We start from the raw sequence: 22657 nt of genomic DNA on the forward strand, positions 1-22657 counted from the left end.
CAGTGGAAAAAGGTCCCAGCCTATCTAGTCTCTCCCCATAACTCAAGCACCTCCCCCTTTCTTAGTGACATCCTGGTAAATCTTTTCTGAACATAGTATTCCAGAAGAGGTCTCACCAATGTCCTGTACAACCTCAACACACTTCCCAACTGCTAAACTCAAAGGTCTGAGCAATGAAGGCAAGTGTGCCAAATACCTTCTTAACTACCCTATCTATATGTGATGCAAACTTCAAAGAATTATGTACCTGATCCCCTACATCTCCCTGCTCCATAACATTACCCAAGGTCCTACTTTTAATTGTTTAAGTCTTGCCTTGTTCATTTTACCAAAATGCTATAACTTGCGTTTATCCAAATTAGACTCCATCTGCCACTCCTCAATCCATTGACCCAAATGATCAAGATCTCTTTGTGATCTTAGATAACGTTCTTCACTGTCCACTGTACCCCAATTTTGGTGTCATCTGCAAACTTACTAACCATGTTTTCTGTTGTATTTAAGTGTTTTAATCTCAGCAACATGTTATTGCTCATCACTGTTAAGTGAGAAACTTTCAATGAGTTACCCATGATTCAGATGAATAATAACGCCACAGGTTGAATATATACAAGAATACAACAATCTTTAACATTTTAAAGGCATGAAGAGGTATGGGAAAAATCAGGAATATGGTACTGAGATGGAGGATCAGGCTCGAAGGGCTGAATGGCCTACTCCTGCTCCTAGTTTCTCATGTGACACATTACAAGTTTAGCAAAAAGCCCATATTCATTATTCCCCCAAACCAATTGTAGCCCTCTCACATTAGCTGACTCCAAAACTAAGTCATGGCTTTGTAATACATATTTATTACATGCCCTGCATGACTTATCTTTGAGTCTGCTCTGTGCACAATTCAAAGAAAATACATACCACCAAAGGATGATCCACATTGTAGTCCTTGGCTCTAAAATTTTTCACCATTCCTGCTATCGGATAGGACATTCCATGACTGAGAAAATTACACAAATCATACAGTTTGAGCTATTGCATTTTCTCTTGTGCAACTCAAGAAGTCTGAAAAATTCAACATAATTTTAAAAGTCTCATGTTAAAACTAATAGAATCCATCATTATAGATTAAAATTAGTGAGACTTAAAATTTCCTGAATTACTTCAGAAGCAGTTTGGATTTTTCTAAGGGCATATTCTGTTTGTCAAGTTTATGGTTTTCAAAAAAGTGATTGACTGGGTAGACAAAGGGGTTCAGTAGGTATTGTGCTGGGATTTTCCAAAACATAGAACAGAGAACATAGAACAATACAGCGCAGAACAGGCCCTTCGGCCCTCGATGTTGCGCCGACCTGTGAACTAATCTAAGCCTCTCCCCCTACACTATCCCATCATTATCCATATGCTTATCCAAGGACTGGTTAAATGCCCCTAATGTAATTACATTGGCAGGCAGGGCGTTCCATGCCCTTACCACTCTCTGAGTAAAGAATCTGCCTCTGACATCTGTCTTAAATTTATCACCCCTCAATTTGTAGCTATGCCCCCTTGTACAAGCTGAAGTCATCATCCTCAGAAAAAGACTCTCACTGTTCACCCTATCTAATCCTCTGATCATCTTGTATGTTTCTATTAAATCCCCTTTTAGCCTCCTTCTCTCCAATGAGAACATACCCAAGTCCCTCAGCCTTTCTTCATAGGACCTGCGCTCCAGACCAGGCAACATCCTGGTAAATTTCCTCTGCACCTTCTCCACTGCTTCCACATCCTTCCTATAATGGGGCGACCAGAACTGCACGCAATATTACAAATGAGGCCGCACTTGCGTTTTGTACAAGTGCAGCATGACATCACGGCTCCGGTACTCAATCCCTCTACCAATAAAACCTAACACACCGTAAGCCTTCTTAACAGCACTATCAGCCTGGGTGGCAACTTTCAGGGATCTATGTACATGGACACCAAGATCCCTCTGCACATCCATACTACCAAGAATCTTTCCACTGACCTGGTATTCTGCCTTCCTATTACTCCTCCCAAAGTGAATCACCTCACATTTATCCGTATTAAACTCCATTTGCCACCTTTCAGCCCAATTCTGCAGTTTATCCAAGTCTGCCTGCAACCTGCAGCATTCTTCCACACTGTCCACCACTCCACCAACTTTAGTGTCACCTGCAAACTTACTAACCCATCCACCTATACCTGCGTCCAAGTCATTTATAAAAATGACAAACAGCAGTGGTCCCAAAACAGATCCTTGAGGCACACCACTAATGATGACCATGGACACCAGGCTGAATATTTTCCATCAACCACCACTCGTTGCCTTCTTACAGAAAGCCAGTTTCTAATTCAAACTGCTAAATCTCCCTCAATCCCGCGCCTCTGTGTTTTCTCCAATACAGTTGGATAATAATGGAGATGGAATTCAATGTCCGTTCCCTGCAGGCGTGAGCCATGTCGTTGGGTTGGCGAGGTATGGGGTAGAGATCCAGCCAACCTCCTGCTTCTCTTTGATTCAATTTGGGATGTTTGCTCTCCCAAACTGGACGGCAAGGTCTGTTGCTGTTGGCATTCAACCAGCAGAGCACTGGCTATTTGTGTGATCACATCCCGGTACCTTACCCCATCCCTCCCTTCCCAGCATTCCCCTTCCTTGTGATTACTATAATGCGAGTGAATTGTTAAAAGTTCCCTTAATCACAACAACCAATCTGAGGCGAACTGGTCTGTAAGGCCTCACTTTCCCTCTCCCCCCGCATCTCTCTCTCTCTCTCTCCTTCCTTGAAAAGTGGTGTTACATTTTCCAACTTTGAAACTGATGGGACCATAATCGAAGCTCAGCCAGAGAAAATCCCAGACACTGCACCAACTAAGGTGACAGCAAACTCTTTTAGACTCCTAGGTTTTAGTCTGATAGGTCTTGGGGGATAGCCAGATCTTCAAGTTTCCTTGTAGTGACCTTGATTTCCTCATTCTATTTAATCCCTAGTTTAACCTCTATTTTTGATATGCAATGATTTTTCTTCGGCAAAGGCAGTTACAAGGCATTTGTTCCAATACCTCTGACATTTTCTCATAAATTTATCCTGTCTTTGCTTCTACGAGAGTAATGTTTACTTTAATTACTCTCTTACCTTTTATGGGATAATCCTCAAGCCTTAAAGAAGGCTCCCCTGCAGGTAGCAGTATTACAATCATTTTAAACTTTAGGAGATCCCTTTATAATGCATTTTGATTGATCACAGCCAACAATGATTACAGGCAGGTTTCAGTAGGTACTCTGTGATAATGTTACCTTTTGGCACAGATGCTGCTAAATCTGCAGACTTCAAAGGCTGAGTAATAAAGTGGGGGAGGCAATGGCCTAGTGGTATTATTGCTGGACTGTTAATCCAGAGACCTGGGTTCGAATCCTGCCACGGCAGATGATGGATTTTGAATTCAATAGAATATACGGAATTAAAAATCTAATGATTGTTGATTGATTGTTGTAAAAACCCATCTGGCTCACTAATGCCCTCAAGGAGAAAGAAACTGCCATCTTTACCTGGTCTGACCTACATGTGACTCCAGACCTTAGCAATGTGGTTGACTCTAGGCAATTAGGGATGAGCAATAAATGTTGCCTGGTCAGTGACACCCTCATCCCATGAATGAATAGGTAATAAAATGTAGGGTAAAGTTGCCATTATTTTACCAGGCCATAGGGCTGTTCCCTCTTAAAGAGAGAAAAAGAAACCCGATGGTGGTTTAACTCAGGGTCACCATCCTTCAGGCAAGGGGTGAGGTTGAGAGGTAGCTGATCTGTGAATCAACCCCATGCTGTTGCTGCCCCTTTGCATCACAAACCAGATGTCTAGCCAACTGAACTAACCAAGCCCTGCTAGCATTGACACAGCAAGGAAAGAAACAGGCAAATCAGTCCGTAAAATATTCAGTTCTGCAAATGCATGTTATCTATTGAAGATAGGCCTTCATATCACACCCGTGTATTACATTGCTTACCAGAGGTGAACACCAGCATTTCCAAAGCCAATTCCTGCAAAAACACTTGCAAGGTGCATGTTGTATCTAGCTTCGAAGTCATCAGGGTGTCTGACAGCACTAGCAGTTTGAAGGAGAAATTAATATTTTACACGTGATACAGCATTCACAAGAACAATCTCTACAGCATTCAATGTGGACAATAATACCAGGAGCAGTACTTAATGGGGTGTGTAAGAATGGGAAGGATGGTAGGCTCAGGGTGTTGCGGGGCGGGGGGGGGATGTGGTTATGCACACAGGAACTGGCTTCTTGGGTTTGCTACATAAGCTTGAGGTTGTGTGTGATAAACTGGGCGGCGCATCATTGGCACAGCAAGCCAACGTGTTGCCAGATATTGGGAACCAATTTCCTGTTTACTTGCGTAGCTTGAAAACTCATTCATTGGGAAGCCCACCAAATATGGTCCACCTTCAGGATTAAGTCAGGAACCTTGTGCCTTCTGTTTCCTCATAGTTTAAAGATGGTCTGCGCCAAACAAGGCTGGTCAATCTTTAGAGGTTTGGCTTTGTCTACCTCACCAATACAGGAGATGTTACCAGGGATGGTGGCACAAAGGACAAGAAGGGGGCAATAGAGTTTGGTAGTCAGGTCCTCAAATGGCACAGTGGTTGGGGTTGGCAAAATGCATCCATATCTTGAAGTAAAGGGTTAAGAGGTGGAGGTCCTAAGGGAGACTGTTCCGCCACACAAAGAAGGTCAACAGTCAGGGAAGGGAATCAGAGCTTGAAGCCAGGCAGATCCAGCTGCAGGTCAGTGTCAGTGTTCCTCTACCTGGCTGCTAGGAAGCTGCTACCCCACAGGAGATCAGGTGGGAAACCTTCACATTACAGGAGATCAGGGAGGAGGCCACTGTGGGATGGGAGGGGGTCTGGGCATGGGTCAAGCAATCCCACTGTCGAACCGCAGAAGTTGCAGGAATGAAGGCCATGCCGACAGAGGTGCAGACATCATTGCCTTCCGCCTCCACACAGTTCCCTTTGTGGATCTGTACTGCATCTCATACACCACACCCAGTCTCTCTACAGCCTTGGCTGTTACCAGAGGAGTGCCTTGGTCACAAAAAAAGACACAGGCTACAAGGCCATCAGCTGAAGGGAAAGAGAGGTCGGCAGAAATCTAACGGAGGTCACCTTCATCACTGCAGAGCATAGGTGTGTCAGCAAGTGAGCATAATGTACACCGACTATCTCCAGATGTCCAAGAGGTAACGCTGCACATGGATATGGCTTTTTTCCTCAGGAGGCAGTCACTCACCTGCAGCTCTGAGGGCTTCGAGGGAACACATGTCAGTCAGCCTCAAGGTAACAGTGGCTCTAAGCTTCTTCACCAGCTGCTCAGCTCACAGCTCCATTTCAGGGGATCACAGCTGGCATTTCCCAGGCTGCACTACACTGGTGCATGTGGAGATGACATATGTGGTGGAGAACTGATTTCTCAGAGCAGCTCACCCAGGCACCAGGATCATGCAGAAATGTAGATGGACCATGAGAAACAACTTCATCTTTACTGGTTGTGAGCATGAGTGATCTCACCATCTTTCCTCACTGAATCCATCTCTCCCAGTCCCCATCAAGAACTACCTCACTGCACAATCCTCTACCTCCGGTACACCATGGTGGGTGGGGGAAGTATAACAACTCCTGAAGAAGGGTCCCAACCTGCATTGTCAGATTTCCTACTCCTTTGATGCTGCCTGACCTGCTGTGTTCCTCCAGCTCCACAGTGTTACCAGTGTGCCCCAATGTTTGTTCCATGGTCAATACACCTTCTTGTGACTTGGAGATCAGCAGGTGAGGAGAAGGCAGGTTACAGACAGCAATCTCCCAAAGTGTGATAGGATGTGGGACCTGTTCCTACTGCACACTCTTTAATCTGCAATGAGTCTGCGTGTGTGCAGCTCCCTACAAGAGTTGTGCTCATGTCCTGACTTTCTGTTAGGGACTGCACACCTTATTTAATTCTACCCCAAGTATAGTTCTTTAGTGGGTTTGGAGTTCAGTCCTATAGCAAATACACAGGGTCTTATAAATATAAAATCTTATTTTTAACTTTAACCATGATATTTTTAACCACGAACGGTATAAAATAAACCAGAGAAGAAATGAAGAATATAATTTAGCTGTCATCATGCACCAACCAGTTAGAATATATAATCTATAGATTGTTAGAACATGGTCACGTTTTAGACTGATTACATTGGAAGAGTTCACTTCATTTTTCTTCCATTATGTTGGAGCTAAGTAACTTTAATAATAAGATTAATTGATCTCTCTGTAATAGATTTCTAAAGTTCTTTTTTTGAACAAAGTCTCACATTGCTGATGACTTTAACACCAAAAGGATGCATGAGCAGATTAAGGCCTTTTGGCCCATTACTCTGCCATTCAATAAGGTTGTGGCTGATATGATCATCCCCAATTTCACTTCAGTGCCTACGTCCCATAAACTTTCATTCCCTTATTGATTAAAAATCTGTTTTTCTTAGCCGCTAATACATTTATTGGTAACAGCCTGCACAGCCTCTGTGTTAAAGAATTCCATAGATTCACGGCCCTCTGATTTCTGGATTTGTTATACTGCCCTCTGTTGGCTGGCTGTGTGATTGGCCGCAACCTGGGAATATATGTAAACTCGCATTCTGCCAAAACAATTCCCAATCCTGTTCTGCAAAATATCTTATTCCTCAAAAATTTTAATTTATCATTAATTATTTATTAACCATTTTACTTTGTAAGGTGTGCTCCTCTTTGAACGCAAAAAAATGCATTATTAAAATCAGAGATAGTAGGAACTGGAGAATCTGAGATAACACAGTGTGAAGCTAGATGAATACAGCAGGCCAAGCAGAATCAGAGGAGCAGGAAAGTTTGACGTTTCGGGTCAACACCCATCCTGACCCGAAACGTCAAACCTTCCTGCTCCTCTGATGCTGCATTATTAAAATCAAATGAGTCAAGGGTCACCATGAGATATAGCAGCAGAATTAGGCCAATAGGCCCATCGAGGTTGCTCCATCATTCCAACATAGCTGATATGTTTCTCAATCCCGTTCTCCTGCCTTCTCCCTGTAACCCCTGATCTCCAGACCAATCAAGAACCTATCCTTCTCTGTCTTAAATACACTCAATGACTCATCCTCCACAGCTCTCTTCGGAAATGTGTTTTACAGATTCACCAGCCTCTGACTAAATAAATTCATCTTCATCTCAGTTTTAAAGGATTATCCCTTCACTTTGACATTGTGCCCTTGGGTTTTAGTCTCTCCTACGCACGGGTACATCATCTCCATTTCCACTCTACCCAGTTCTCTTAGTGTTCTGTACATTTCAGTCCCTCTAATCCTTACAAATTCTATAGCGTACAGACCCAGAATCCTCAAACACTCATCATGTGACAAGCCCTTCATTCCCGGGATCATTCTTGTAAACTTCCTCTGGACCGCCTTCAAGGCCAGTGCATCTTTCCTTAGATATGGGGCCCAAAATTGCTAACAGTATTCCAAATGCGGCCTGGCCAGAGCTTTATACAACTTCTGTTTCGTTCTCCACAGATGCTGCCAGACCTGCTGAGTTTCTCCAGCAGTTTCTTTTTCTGTACCTAATTATTAAAGCTGTAACCAGTCACAGCTGGAGATAGGTTTTGCATTACCGTTTCAAATACTTGGCCACAATTTTTAAGGCATGCTTGGACCACACATCACTGATAGGGTTGCTCCCTTGATAAGCCGGACGATTGATTGGGTTAGATGGGCATGGTGATCGCAAGTTGTAGGGAAGAGCTGTGTAGGACTCCAGAGCGTGACTGTGAACAAGAAGAGAGAACATCAACAACTTTAAATATTTTTCCTTTGTGGAGGAATTTAAATGTGACTACTTGAACTTTAAAAAGTTTTTACATTATTAATAAGAGGATTCAGGCTTTTTTCTAGTCAGTTTGATTGGTCTTTTGAATGTTGCATCAGAAGCATCTGTTACTATCAAAGCAATTTGATTGGTCTGTGGTTGATGTGTCTTCCAGTAATTTGATTAGAACAATAGATTTGAAAATGATTTTAATTTTAACTCTTTTTAACCCTTCCTGGTCCTAATTCTAGTTTATCAGCAGCAGACTTGAGCACAAATGCTCATTTGATGATGTTAGCCAGTTACTGGTTTGCTGTGGAACTTCAAAAGGTGGATAAATGCAGCAGATTTCTATGTTGCCATGTACCTGTCCTCTGTGCGTGCTCTTCCCCTCAGTCCTTCCTTCCTAAGTGCCAAAGTCTGGTCTCCCACACTCTTTACCGAAGCAACTACCTCCAGTTGCTCCAGCTCATTTTCATTTCAAACTCCTGTAAGGTCTCCAGTTAGCTAGAGTTACTCCCTCTCAGAAATTTAACAGAATTAGGATTCCTCAAAGCCTCCCAATGGCTCATCAGAAATGTCCTTCCGTGATCTGCAGCAGCAGGTGAACAGTGAGCAGTTGGCATGACTTTATTCAATCTCGCGATGCTCATCTGCCTTTAATACTGTTCGGTTTGGAGAGGTCAAGAGTGGTTGTTGAAGGCAGCACGAGCTGCAAAACAGCATGCAGCCTCTTTCTTGTACAACAGATGCAATCTGTAGACACACAGTGTTTTACAACATGGAAGGAGGCTCCTAATTCAATCCTATCTGCATCAGTCATCAAAACACACATCTAATCAATCCCATTTCCCACCATTTTGCCCAGAGCCTTGTGGTGCTATGATGTTAAAAGTGTTCACCTCAATAAATAAATGCAGAGACTACCTATTCTTATGAGCAAGGATGTGTGCTTCAACTCCCTTTATCAAAGTATAATCTTACATTAAACATTGATCAAACATTTGTTGCAATTCAACACACTAATTTGGATTCCTTAGAGACTCTTCAGAGCCGAAACTATCACAGCAGCAGCCAGAGGAATGACTGCCAGAGTCACTTCCTCTAAGAATATATTTATTTTTGCCAACATTAAATTACGTTGACTTAAGAGAAACCTAAAATAATTATTTCATATTTAACTACTATGATATACTCATATGCTGATTCTCCAATGACAGGATATAATGTTCACTTTACTTCTTGAAGACACGCTGAGAGCATGCTGAATGATCAGTGTCAAGTTGTCAATATTGTACATGAGTGTCGAATGCTGGCTTTGGGATATCAGAGCCACAGTGAACATCTACAGACATATCCCAGCAGCTATTATAATGATCAGGTTTGGAACCCGCCTGGGTTTCTTTCCACAGCCTGTGCCAACTGTGCTGCAAACTGACGTATTTGCCAAAAATAGTGCAGAAACAGTCATTCACTGGAGCGTAGGAGGTCGAGGGGTGGCCTTATGGAAGGTTATAAAATCATGAAGGATATAGGTGAGGTTGGTGGTGGTGTCTTTTCCCTAGGGTGGGGAATTTCAGGACTAGCAGGCACATTTTCAAAGTGAGAGGAGAGAGATTTAAAAAAGGCACGAGAGGCAAATTTTTTACACAGAGGATGATTTGCCTGGGGACGTGGTGGATGTGGGTTCAGTTACACTGTTTAGATGACATTTGGATAAGTACATGAATAGGAAAAGTTTTGGAGGGATATGGGCTAAGTGCAGGCAGGTGGGACTGGTTTAGTTTGGGATTATGGTCGGCATGGACTGGTTGGGCTGAAGGATCTGTTTCTGTGCTGTATGACTCCATAATGCATGTTAGAGACACAATGAAGTTAGAACATTTGAAAAATTAGAGTGAGATCACCTCAATTACATGGAAGAAAATTATACGAGAAATATGACTGAAATTACCAGTTTGGTTCCTTAAGGAAGTACATAAAAATGACCCTCACATCACTGATCAAAGATAAAACTCGACTATAAGCACTTTATACTAATTCCAATGATCTGAAGAATCATCAGACAGCTCCTGTACTTTAAGACCATCAGATACAGGAGCAGAATTAGGCCATTCAGCCCATCGTGTTTGTTCCCTATTTAGATCATGGCTGAAGGGTTCCTCAAACCCATTCTCCTGTCTTTTCACCGTAACCCTTGATCCTCTTACTAATCGAGAACCTACCTCTGTCTTAAATAGACTTAATGACTTTGGCCTTCACTGCCTTTTGCAGCAACTAGTTTCACAGAGTCACCACCCTCAGGCTGAAGAAATTCCTCCTCCTCAGTTGTAAAGGGTCATCCTTTCACACTGAGGCTGTGCCCTTGGGTCTTAGTTTCTCCTAACTGTGGAAGCATATTCTCCATGTCCACTCCATCCAGGACTCACAGTATTCTGCATGTTTCGGTCAGATTTCCCTAATCATCTTTCTCAACTCCTCCAAGCACAGACCCAGAGTCCTCAGTCACTCCTTATGTGACAAGTCCTTCATCCCTGGGATCTTTCTTGTGAACCCCCACTGGATCGCCTTCAAGGACAGCATATCCTTCTCTAAATATGGGGCCCAAAACTGCTCACAACATTCCAAATATGGTCTGACCAGAGCCTTATACAGCCTCAGCAGTACCTCCCTACTCTTGTATTCTAGCCTTCCTGAAATGAATACTCACATTACGCTTGCCTTTCTAACTGCCAACTTGTTAACCTTAACAGAATCTTGAATGAGAACTCCCAACACTGTTTGTGCTTCAGATTTCCAAAGCCCTTCCCCATATAGAACCTCTACACCTCGACTCTACCTATCAAAGTGCATAACCTCACACTTGCCCTCATTGTATTCAATATGTCAATCCTTTGCCCATTCTCCTGGCCTGTCCAAGTCCTTCTCCAGCCTCCCTGCTTCCTCAACACTACTTGTCCCTCAACTTATCTTTGTATCATCTGCAGAGTAGCAACCATGCCCCCAAATCATCAAATGTATAATGTGAATAGTTGTGATCTGAACACTGACCCCCACAGAACTCCACTAGTCACTGGCAGCCATCCTTAAAAATAAACCTTTTATCCCAATTCTCTACCTTCTACCAATTAGCCAATTCTCTATCCATGCCAGTACCTTGTCCCTGATACCAAGGGCTTTTATCTTATTTAGCAATCTCCTATGTAGTATCTTATTACAGGCCTTCTGGGAATACAAAAAGGTCATGTCCACTGGCTCTCCTTAACTAACTTGCTGATTATCTTCTCAAAGAATTCTAACAGATCTGTCAGGCATGACTTGCCCTTGCTGGAGCCATGCTGACTCCATAAGACCATAAGACATAGGAGTGGAAGTAAGGCCAATCGGATCATCGAGTCCACTCCGTCATTTAATCATGGCTGATGGGCATTTCAACTCCACTTAACTGCGCTCTCCCTGTTGCCCTTGATTCCTTGAGAGATCAAGAATTTATCAATCTCTGCCTTGAAGGCATTTAACGTCCCGGCTTCCACTGCGCTCCGTGGCAATGAATTCCACAGGCCCACCACTCTCTGGCTGAAGAAATGTCTCCTCATTTCCATTTTAAACTTACCCCCTCTAATCCTAAGGCTGTGCCAACGGGTCCTAGTCTCCCCGCCTAATGGAAACAACTTCCCAGCGTCCACCCCTTCTAAACCATGCATTATTTGTAAGTTTCTATTAGATCTCCCCTCAACTTCTAAACTCTAATGAATACAATCCCAGGATCCTGAGTTGTTCATCGTACGTTAAACTTACCATTCCAGGGATCATCCATGTGAATCTCCGCTGGACATGCTCCAGGGCTAGTATGTCCTTCTTGAGGTGTGGGGTCCAAAATTGGACACAGTATTCTAAATGGGGCCTAACTAGAGCTTTATAAAGTCTCAGAAGCACATCACTGCTTTTATATTCCAACCCTCTTGAGATAATCGCCAACATTACATTCGCTTTCTTAATCACAGACTCTACCTGCAAGTTAACCTTTAGAGAATCCTGGACCAACATTCCCAGATTCCTTTGTACTTCTGCTTTATGAATTTTCTCACCGTTTAGAAAATAGTCCATGCCTGTATTCTTTTTTCCAAAGTGCAAAACCTCACATTTGCTCACGTTGAATTTCATCAGCCATTTCCTGGACCACTCTCCTAAACTGTCTAAATCTTTCTGCAGCCTCCCCACCACCTTAGTACTACCTATCGGTTTCGAATCTGGAAAGATTACCTACCAAAGTACATCAAATCCACTGTAAGCAGCCACACGTTCGGGCATGTGCAGAGTATGCAAAGGGTCCACGATTCCAAGCACTGGCTTCAGAGCCCTGTTGGCAATACCTAAGACGGAACATGCAGCAGACAGTGTGAAAACAAAACCATCTCAGTTCCTTGACTCTGATACATTTGGTGAGAAAGCCAAAATGATTTCTGCTTGTTATTGTGGAGATTTAGTAACACGTGCGCGGAAGAAAAATAATATCTGACAGACAGAAACATATTAAACAAGACCAGGAGCAGGCTTTTTGACCCTCTCCAACGTTCAACATGATTACGACTGACCATGAAGCCATTGAGCTGTAGCATGGAAACTGACCCTTTGGTCTAACTCATCCATGCCGACCAGATAGCCTAAACTAATCTAATCCCATTTGCATTGGTCCCATATCCCTCTAAGCCCTTCCCAATTATATACCCATCCAGGCACCTTTTAAATGTTGCAATTTTACTGGGCTCCACCACTTCCTCTGGCAGTTCATTCCAAACACACACCACCCTCTGCGTGAAAAAGTGGCCCCTTTTATATCATTCCCCTTTCACCTTAAGCCTATCCCCTCCAGTTTTGGACTCCCCCACCTTGGGGAAAAGACCTTGACTATTCAACCTATCCATGCCCCTCATGATTTTACAAACCTCTATCCTGTCACCCCTCAGCCTCCGATGCTCCAGGGAAAACAGCCCCAGCCTATTCAGCCTCTCCCTTTAGCTCAGACACTCCAACCCTTGCAACATCCTTGGAAATCTTTTCTGAACCCTTTCAAGTTTCATACCATCTTTCCTACAGCAGGGAGAAGTCAATATCCTAATCCCACCCTCCACCCAAGTCACTCGATCCCTTTAGCAACAAAAGCTATATCGACCACCTTCTTGAAAATGCCCGATGTTTTGGCCTCAACCACTTTCTATGACAATGAATCCCACAGGCTGAAGAAATTTTTCCTCATCTCAGTCCTAAGCCACTGTCTTGATTAAATTCTGACATCATAACTCTAAGTTCATCGGTTAAGAACTTCTATCAATCCAGTACTCACGGGGAACCTCTGTCATGCTCTCTGTTCTACTTTCTGGAGCCAGCCAGAGGTTAAGTCATTCCCCTGCCTTTAGCAAGTGCCTTATAAACCAGGAATGCTTCTAGGGGGCCTGTTATTCTGAACAATCAAAGTCAGGTTGTCAGGCCCCAGCAGGTGACAGGGAAAAAAAGAACTCGGGAAGAAGCTAGAGTCTCAGCATAACTGGAACCTGACCGAGTTTCTAGCAGAATAAAAGAAAACAAGAACATTTGGATTATTTGCATTTCATGAGGCATTTGATAAGATGTTGCAGCAGTTGCTGCACAGGATGAGGTCTCTTACAATTGGGGTGAGCTATTCGCAAGGTTTCAGCTTTGGTAAATGGAGAAAACACTGGGTTGGAACAATCAGTGTAGGACAGAGCATTATCAAAAGTCGCCAAGCCAAATATGGTGATTGATTGATTGATCATTGTCACATGTACCAAGATACAGTGAAAAGTATTGTTTTGCATGCTACACAGGCACATCGTGCCAAACAAAGTGCATTAGGGCAGCAGAACGGAGTGCGGAATAGTATTACAGCTGCAGAGAAGGTGCAGGGAGAGACAGAGATCAGAATTAACATTTGAGAGGTCCATTCAAACAGCGGGGAAGAAGGCATTCTTGAGTCTATGTGTGCGTGAATTCAAACTTCTACATCTTCTGGCTGATGGAAGAAGGTGGAAGAGAGTATAACCGAGGTCAGAGGAATCTTTGACGTTGTTGGTTGCTTTCCCAAGGCAGCAGGAAGTATAGATGGGGTCAGAAATCAAGAATAATTTTGACAGTCAACAAATTTACAAGTCTCTAAATGAGATTACAATTTCTTTTAAAAGGTAATTAAAATACTTTAAGTCCAAAAACAAAACTGAAAACTAACTAAAAGTAAAATCTTCCCAAACCTTATTCAAAGCTTCACGAGCAAAACAGGTTCCTAATATATGATGTCACATAAGTACAGTGTGGAGGCAATTTAATTAAGATGCTTAAATTTGTGTTAAAGCCACTTATATAACTGTGTAAAGCAACTTTGATGTAACACTGGTTGAAAGCAGGAGCTACGGAGTTAATTTGCAGTCAGCAACAGTGAATTACGATGGGCCAAACGTTCTGATCTGGGCATGGTGGTGGTTGGGAGTTGGTGTGTCCATCCGTCAGTACATCAGGACTTCCCAAGGGGTCCCAATGTGTATCTTTCAAGCTAACCAGTCAACCAAGGTCTGGATTCTTACCCCTCTCCACCTCTGCCATGGATATGTTCAGATAGCACGGTGGCTGAGTGATTAGCACTGCTGCCTCACAGTGCCAGGGACCGGGTTCAATTCCGGCCTCAAGTGTCTATGTGGAGCTTGTACGTTTTTAGTGTCTCTGTGTGAGTTTCTGCTGGGTGCTCTGGTTTCCTCCCAGAATGCAAAGACGTGCAGGATTGGCCATGCTAAATTGCCCATAGTGTCCAGGGATATTAAGTTAGATGGATTGGCCATGGTAAACTGTCCAGGGATGTGCAGACTAGGTGGATGAGTCATAGGAAGTGCATGGTTACAGGGATAAGGTGGGGGTGGGTGTCAGTGTGGACTCAATGAGCTGAAGACCTGATTCCACACTGTAGGGGTTCTGCAATAATTATATCATCATATGTTAACATCCTCCATCATTTCCTGTTCACAAGTTCTCAATGTTTCCATCTTTGCTCATGTTGCAGTTACTGATGTTACAAAGCTAGGGAGGAAAGAAAATGGTGAGAAGGACATAAAGAAGCTACAAGGGGATACAATACTGGTAACTTTTTTTATTATTCACTCCTTGGATGTGGGCGTTACTGCCTGGGCCAACATTTATTGCCCATCTCCAGTTGCCCTTGAGAAGGTGGTGGTGAGCTGCCTTCATGAACCACTGCAGTCCACCTGCAGTAGGTTGACCCACAATGCCACTAGGGAAGGAATTCCAAGATTCCAGCATCCATGAAAGAACAGCAATGTATTTCCAAGTTAGGACGGTGAGAGAATTGGAGAGGAACTTGCATGTGGTGGTGTTCCCATGTATCTGCTGTCCTTGTTCTTCCAGATTGAAATAGACGTGGCTTTGGAAGGTGATGTCTGAGGATCTTTGGTGAATTGTTTGGTGAAGGTGAAAGGTGGAGCATCCAGATGGGAAAGTGTGAAGTTATTCACTTTACTTAGAGGACGGGAATAGCAGACACTTTTAAAAAGGTGTTCAAGATTAATCACTGCATCTGGTGGCCAATGTATCAGTTTCCAGTGTGGTACCCCCTGAAGCCAGCTTGGCTGGGAATGACAGTGTTCCAAGGAGGAAAGAGTGAGGTTTGTGGAGGGCAGAGGGATATCTGACATTACTTTGATCTTCCACATGAAGCTCGGCCAGATTCCCTGGCATTGCACTGGCATACAGCCTGAAATGTTGCATTGCTGCACACAATTAAGGGTTACATGACCCTTAATGCACCAATATTGTCTGCTTTCAGGGGATGGGAGCATGCATCTGGAAAAATCTTCTGGAGGTGGGAACTTGTCAGAGAGTAGAAAATTTTCACACCTCGTCTCTCCGAAGTCAGGTTGCTAAGGTCACCAGTGACCTGTCTGACGTAATCACTGCAGCGAACTCGGAGACATTGTAAACTCAGAGATGTTGCAAATATCTTCAGCACCTGCTTGAAACGAGACTGACAGAATTGGAATTCATTCCCTACGGTCGCCTTCCATTATACTTCTGCACCCAGGGCTCGACTACTCCATCCGCTTTTCTTTCTTTTTCTCCTTCTCTCAATTTTTTCTTCTTTTATTTTATTTTACTTAATGTTTGGTGAAGAGCTCGGTCACGGCAATGACATCAGCAGCAGGCAGTGGGCCCATAAGTGTTGACTTGAGTAGGCCCAGCAGCATTGGTAGAGGCGAGATGGCACCAAAGAATGGCAACAGGGGCAGGGGCAGTGAAGGGGACTCGTGCCTGGCCACCAGGGCCATGGCAGAGCACTTAATAAGAAGGACTGTAAAACTGGACACTTCCTTTATTTCTTTTTTTTTGCCTTTATAGTCTGCGTTTTGGTTGATTTTTCTGTGTTTTAAGAGCTGTGGCTTACTAAGATAAGTTCTGTGGTGCTAGAGAATGCTGGCACTTTTCACTGAATTCAAATCAACACCCAAGCCAATAATTGCAAGTTGTGTGAATTACATACAAAACGTGCACATACCATTTTGGGGCTTTTGAGGGTGCACCTGGTTTGCAAGATACGTTGCAATGGATCATGTTTGTAGTTAGTTAAAAATACTCTCACTATCTTAACATGGGAAACAGCCACTCCACTGTGATTTTCGCTATCATGGTTTCTTTACCTGTTTTAACCTTCATAGCTTCATAGTCAAATATTGCCACACCTGTGGTCTCACTTCCAGTGCCAGCTGTGGTAGGAACTGGGAATAAAAAATATTTAAGTGTGATTAGTTAAGAACTGTATATTTGTTTTATTTTAATATATATACTTTCAACATTTAATTTCAAGCTTGAATTCCTACATTCCAACAATGACGATTGTTCAAACAGAAACAGGCTGAAGTGTGGCTTGCAATGTCCTGATGTCATTGGGGGCACGGCAGAAACATAAATCTGCCTTCCTTCAAGGTTTGTATTGTTTACAGAAACATGATACACAAAATGTTATTCTGTCTGATCAACAATAGGTATTAATGTACAGGCCCTAATATGACCTCCCAGCTATGTTGTGAGTTGACAGAAATGATGTGGAGGTGCTGGTGTTGGACTGGGGTGGACAAAGTCAGAAGTTACATGACACCAGGTTATAGTCCACCAGATTTATTTGAAATCACAAGCTTTTGGAGCGCTGTCCCTTCATCAGGTGCACTCTGACTATAACCTGGTGTCATGTGACTTCTGACTGTGAGTTGGCAGAGGGAATGAACTGGGATGGACACAACGTAAGTTTATACTTACAGGACATCTTTTCATGAAATGAAATTACATTATTTAAAAATGATTTATTGTTTCAATGTTTATGTCAGGTGGCAAGCCTGAGTAAGAAGGATACAGTGGGAGAACAGTTAGGGTGAGACTGGTTCAGTTGGGGGAACACATGGACTAAGGGCAAGTGGATGGTGTCTGGAGTGGAATCTGATTTTGGGAGTGATGGGGTACTGATAGTGGGCAGGATGTAGAATGTGATTGATAGGGGGTCAGCAGACTATGGAGGTGGAGCAGATCAATCACATTTGAAGGGGCAGTCTTACAACTGGAATTGCATTGCTATTGTCAGATGGTGACATTGCATGCAACAACTTTTATGACAATGCATTACTCACAATCTGTACTTACTGTTTAATCTCCAAAGGCACTACAAACGTTGCAAGACTAACGGAATTTTTCAGGAGTGCTAAGGCTGAGAAAAGATTCAAAGGGATAAAGAAGAGAGTAGAGAATGCAAATAGAGTGAGAGGGCAGTGCGCAGAGAGGGGGGTAAGATTGTGGGAGATGAAATGTAGAAGGGTAAACTTTGTGTCTACAAATAATTCCAACTTTCATCATTTTAAATCTCCAATTTTGGGAAAAAACAAGTTATTGCTAAGCTCACTTCTGGTACGCAAGATAGCTAATTTAAATTGTTAAAGCAAACTTATATTTATCCAAACCAGCAGCTCTTTAGTTTGAGATAATACAGACTGGTGAGTGAGATTATCTTTCCGAAAACTGTAGAAAAGCCCCCTTCATATAGTTATTCAATCCACTATTTGAATGATCTCACATTTGCAGCTTCTTCAAGAGTTGGAGGAAAAACAAAAGTGATTAAGAATATACCAAATACAAAATGAAAACATATTGCATGTTCCAACAAATGTTTAATCAATTGTAGAGGTTGGTACATTTATAGCAGGGTCCAATGTCCTAATGTGCTGATATAATGGATGTTTGATGATGGTTCATGATATTGATGATGTTTTCAAGTGTTTAAATCAGTACGATACATTTTAAATCTTTGCACATGGCACAGTGTTGCTAGGAATTAGTAGCACTGCCAATCAACATTTTCACTTACACTGATTCCCCCCTCCAAACACAAAATTGGGTGTCACAATCAGTACCTTACACAGAAAACTTGGAATGGTACAATTCAGATGAAAACAGCCACAGAGGCTCACCTGCTATCAAAGGGCAGAGAGTAGCAACAACTGGTTTGCCTTTTCCAATTGGTGCATTGACATATTCCAAGAATTCAGCATCGGGACTGCAGGCGTAGAGATTAGCGACTTTGCACGTGTCCATCACAGATCCACCTCCAACAGCGACAAACGCATCAAACTGTTCCTGACGAGCAAATGTTATCGCTTCCTTGAAGCTAATAATGTTTCAAAAAGTGGATAATAGTCAATGTAAACTGAAGTGCTATATCAGAATAGTATACAATGAAAGATTAAACAAATGGTAAGTCTTCCTTATTTATTTTTTTAAAGAAGGACAGCTCTAGGCCGCAAAATCAGACATTGCTGGAAGAGCTTAGCAGGTCTGGCAGCATCTGTAGAGAGGATGCACAGCTAATGTTTTGGGTCAAGTGACCCTTCTTCAGAACTACAGGTATGTTCTGCTCAGATGGTAATGAGCTTCTAGTTTTCGGAATGTACCCAGGACTTTATTGCTAGTTTATGCTGGTAGGTATCTTGTGGAGCAGAGGTAGTGTCCCTAACTCTGAGGCAGGAGGCCGTGCAGCAGAGGTGTGTATGAACATCTCTGAATAGATTGGTTGAACAGATTGAGAAAATATCTCCCTACTCTGTGCTGAGCTAACCGATCCCAACAAGCACAACAATCTGAGATAACACGGTGTTGAGCTGGACTAACACAGCAGGCCAAGCAGCATCAGAGGAGCAGGAAAGCTGACGTTTCAGGTCTGGACCCTTCTTCAGAAAAAATAATGGCCTTTTTTTTCTGATGAAGGGTCTAGACCCGAAACGTCAGCTTTCCTGCTCCTCTGATGCTGCATGGCCTGCTGTGTTCATCCAGCTCTACACCGTGTTATCTCAGACTCTCCAGCGTCGGCAGTTCGTACTATCTCCAAACACAACAAAACACCTTGACTATTTAACTGACACCGTGGGCACTTGTTGTAGTTGAATTCATTTTAGGTAACAAAGTCTATCACTTCATCTCTAAGCATCTTTTTACTTCAGCTTCAGCTGCATAACTCACTTTATTCACAGGCAATTTCAAGTCCTCCCAAAGTTTAGTCTGCCTGGAGCTCTCTATTGCTGTTTCATTTTTATTTTAGCTAGCATTATTGCCTGTAGATCCCTCCCACTGTCTCATTAGCAAAAAGCCTTCGCATTCTGCTGGAATACTAGTCCCATTTGGTTCGTAAAATCCCTACAGAGTGGAAGTAGGCCATTTGGACCATCCAAAGAGCATCCCACCTAGACCCACCCCTCCTACCCTATCCTGTGTTTCCCACAGCTAATCCACCTAGCCTGCACATCCCTGGACATTACGGGCAATTTAGCGTGGCCAATCCACCTAGCCTTCACATCTTTGGAATGTGGGAGGAAACCGGAGCACCTGGAGGAAGCCCACACAGACACGGGGAGAGAATGTGCAAACTCCACACAGACAGTTGCCCAAGACTGGAATTAAACCTGGCTACTTGGCGTTATGAGACAGCAATGTTAACCACTCAGCCACCATGCCACCCATTCAGGTGGAGACTATCCTTTGGTAACAGAAATAAAGAGACAGGAGCGACTTTGTTCATCTCAACAGAGACCAAGGCTTGCAAAGTAAGTGACGGGGGTAGATTCAAAGGAAAGGAAGCCACCACAAGGCCCTGTCCTTCATGGTTGCTCAGTGCTACCTCCATCCCCTTATACGGAAGCTACAGCATCATGGGTAAGACACAAGGGAAATCTGCTGAGACCCTACAGCCCATACGGCTGCTGCAGAGCAGTGGGTAGAGTGGAAGGCCAGGAGTGATTCAGAAGGGGTGTGCTGAAAGAAATCCAAGTCAAGTTAGAGTGGCACTGGCCTTACCATCCACATTTCTGTTATTTTTCATTTCCTGGATGAGAAGAATCCAAACCATCACATCGAATCACTGTGGTGAGTAATATTCACATAAGTCAGTTTCTTTAGCCCATGCTGAAAGTGTTGAATGGTAGGCATTCTCTTCAAATAGCATACCCAGGTGAAGTATATACTTTTTAAACTGAGAGATTACTAATAGCAGAATAGTATTACTCAGGATATGGCCAACAATAACATCACAAGGGCTCACAATGGCTTATTGCTTACCTTCCATCTGTTGGTTCCACCCTGACCTTGTCAAATACTTTAAAATTTACTCCATTCTTAACCAATGAATCCAGGACTGCTTTAACAGGAGGCAATTTGGCTATATTCCTGTCAGTCATAACACAAACATTCCTGGCCTTCATGTTCTGAAGATCCTACAGAAATACCAAAAGCTCGAATGTTTTAACACGAAAAGCATGCAAACAGCGAATAGCCAATTATTAAAGAACAGCTCATACATTTGCCAGGATTCTATTATTACTTTAGTCTGCATTTCAAACACAGGAAATAAGGACTGAAGTTCAAGGTTACTTTCAAGCATCCTGACACTCACTAGAGTTGGCTTCTACAAAGCAAGTTACACTTTTGTTCCTCTGTTCTGAGGAAGGGTCACCAGATTCAGCAACTTCTGTTTTTGTTCCTTATTTACAGCATCCGCAGTTCTTTTGGTCTTTTTAAAGTTATATCTTCCATTCAAAACGAGAACAGAAATTGCTGGAAAAGCTCAGCAGGTCTGGCAGTATCTGTGAAGAGAAATCAGAGTTACGGTTTCAGGTTGAGTGGCTGTCCTGAGGAAGGGTCACTTGACCTGAAACATTAACTCTGATTTCTCGTCACAGACACTGCCAGACCTGCTGACCTTTTCCGGCAATTTCTGTTTTGTTTATGATTTACAGCGTCCGCAGTTCTTTCGGTTTTTACACCTTTGTGTTAGTTTGTTCAGAGCGGTCATTATCAGTGCACTAAATGAAAGGGTGACTGGCAAATCAATGTAGATGTCACTGTGAGGAAAAGGGTTTCTGGCTGCATTTAAAACGCTGTGCTCGATATTCCCAAGAGGATGGTTTCAGTGTCAGCAGGTGGGCAAGGTATGCAATAGTGTGGGTTAAAAGTCAACTCAGTGGGTCTGCAACTGAATGAACCTGCTTTGACTTCTGGGTCTAAACTGCACAGTAGTTGTGATGTACCCATAGGATGCATCCTTTGCTCCACTTAAAGGAGCAATGAACAAATGGAAGTTCTAGGTGTTTAGGATGGATGGCACACATTCAAGCAAGGTCAATGCTCTGATTGAATGAAGTGTTGCTGCAATTATTCCTGGCTACAGGAAGGACTAGGAAAGATATACTTTCTCCAGTTATAGGGAGAAGAAAGCAGTGGCTCTCACCAAAAAAAAAAAGACCTGGTTGGAAGTCTCTGTGTTGCCCCCCGAGATCTTTTTTGCAGATAATGAGTTAACTAGGCTAAGAAATGTCAGTACTTTTGTTGATTCTACGATGCCGATGAAGTTAGGCCCTCCAGACTTATACACTGTCTGGATCAGAAATCTCCACCACCTCACTCTTCACCCCAGCCAACCTTCAGGAGCACACTGCCATCATTGTATCACCTTCTGACTACCATTGTCTCAATCCTTCTGCAAGATGATGCACCTGTCTCTTAGGCAGGGCATCCACTTGCTCATCTCACTCACAAATCTGTCTGATTCACTCTTGTCTCAGATTGGAAAAGTCAGAGGAAAGGGAGATGTTGGTCACTGTAAGTAATTCAAATTGTATAAGGATACAGAGGCAAGGCCCAGGAGATAAGGAGCATCTCTGTACCGGTCTCAGCCAACAATGAAGACACAGGAATCTTACTTATAATTGTTGACAGATTGGATATACATATGCTGACTTGACTTACAATAACTACAAAAACCGAACCACTGACAATGATAACTGCCAAAATTATGAACTTGCCAATGACTAAATCACCACAGAATGTACAGCCTTGCTCCTGTGTAAACACTCACACCACATTGCGTATACATTGAGAGTTCACTGGGGTCTAAACTTTGTAAGTGAGCATTGACAGACATTTTTCGCAGGGGGAGCTGAGAACAGTCTGTGGTACAGGGCTTAACGTTCTTTGAGATCTGTGCAGCGGGACACAGTTGCTGAACACCAGAGCTACTGTTGGAGGTGCTACAGAAACTCAGCCAGGTAGGCCACGCATACTCTCCACAATAGGGGAAAGTTGAAGAAACCAATTTGATTTGTAACACAAAGGCAACGTACTGCCGATGCTGAAAATCTCAAACAAAACTGGAAAAATTCAGT

General features: G+C 43.1%; 1 protein-coding gene across 4 annotated transcripts in view; it reads right to left on the reverse strand.

Moving 5' to 3' along the window:
• Window positions 1-22657, reverse strand: part of adhfe1 (alcohol dehydrogenase iron containing 1) — a 47535-nt gene that overhangs the window by 19390 nt on the left and 5488 nt on the right. For all 4 annotated transcript variants that reach the window (XR_007247440.2, XM_048529914.2, XM_048529912.2 and 1 more), the window contains 7 exons: window positions 20556-20710; window positions 18419-18615; window positions 16604-16681; window positions 12157-12262; window positions 7696-7848; window positions 4006-4104; window positions 916-994 (listed from right to left, as the gene is read on the reverse strand). Coding sequence is in view for 3 of the 4 variants with exons in the window: in XM_048529914.2 (XP_048385871.1) it covers window positions 916-994; window positions 4006-4104; window positions 7696-7848; window positions 12157-12262; window positions 16604-16681; window positions 18419-18615; window positions 20556-20710 (867 nt within the window). In the remaining variant the exon portion in view is untranslated. The remainder of the gene's footprint in view (window positions 1-915; window positions 995-4005; window positions 4105-7695; window positions 7849-12156; window positions 12263-16603; window positions 16682-18418; window positions 18616-20555; window positions 20711-22657) is intronic.

Source organism: Stegostoma tigrinum, chromosome 5 (assembly GCF_030684315.1).
Source record: "Stegostoma tigrinum isolate sSteTig4 chromosome 5, sSteTig4.hap1, whole genome shotgun sequence".
Taxonomy (NCBI): domain Eukaryota; kingdom Metazoa; phylum Chordata; class Chondrichthyes; order Orectolobiformes; family Stegostomatidae; genus Stegostoma; species Stegostoma tigrinum.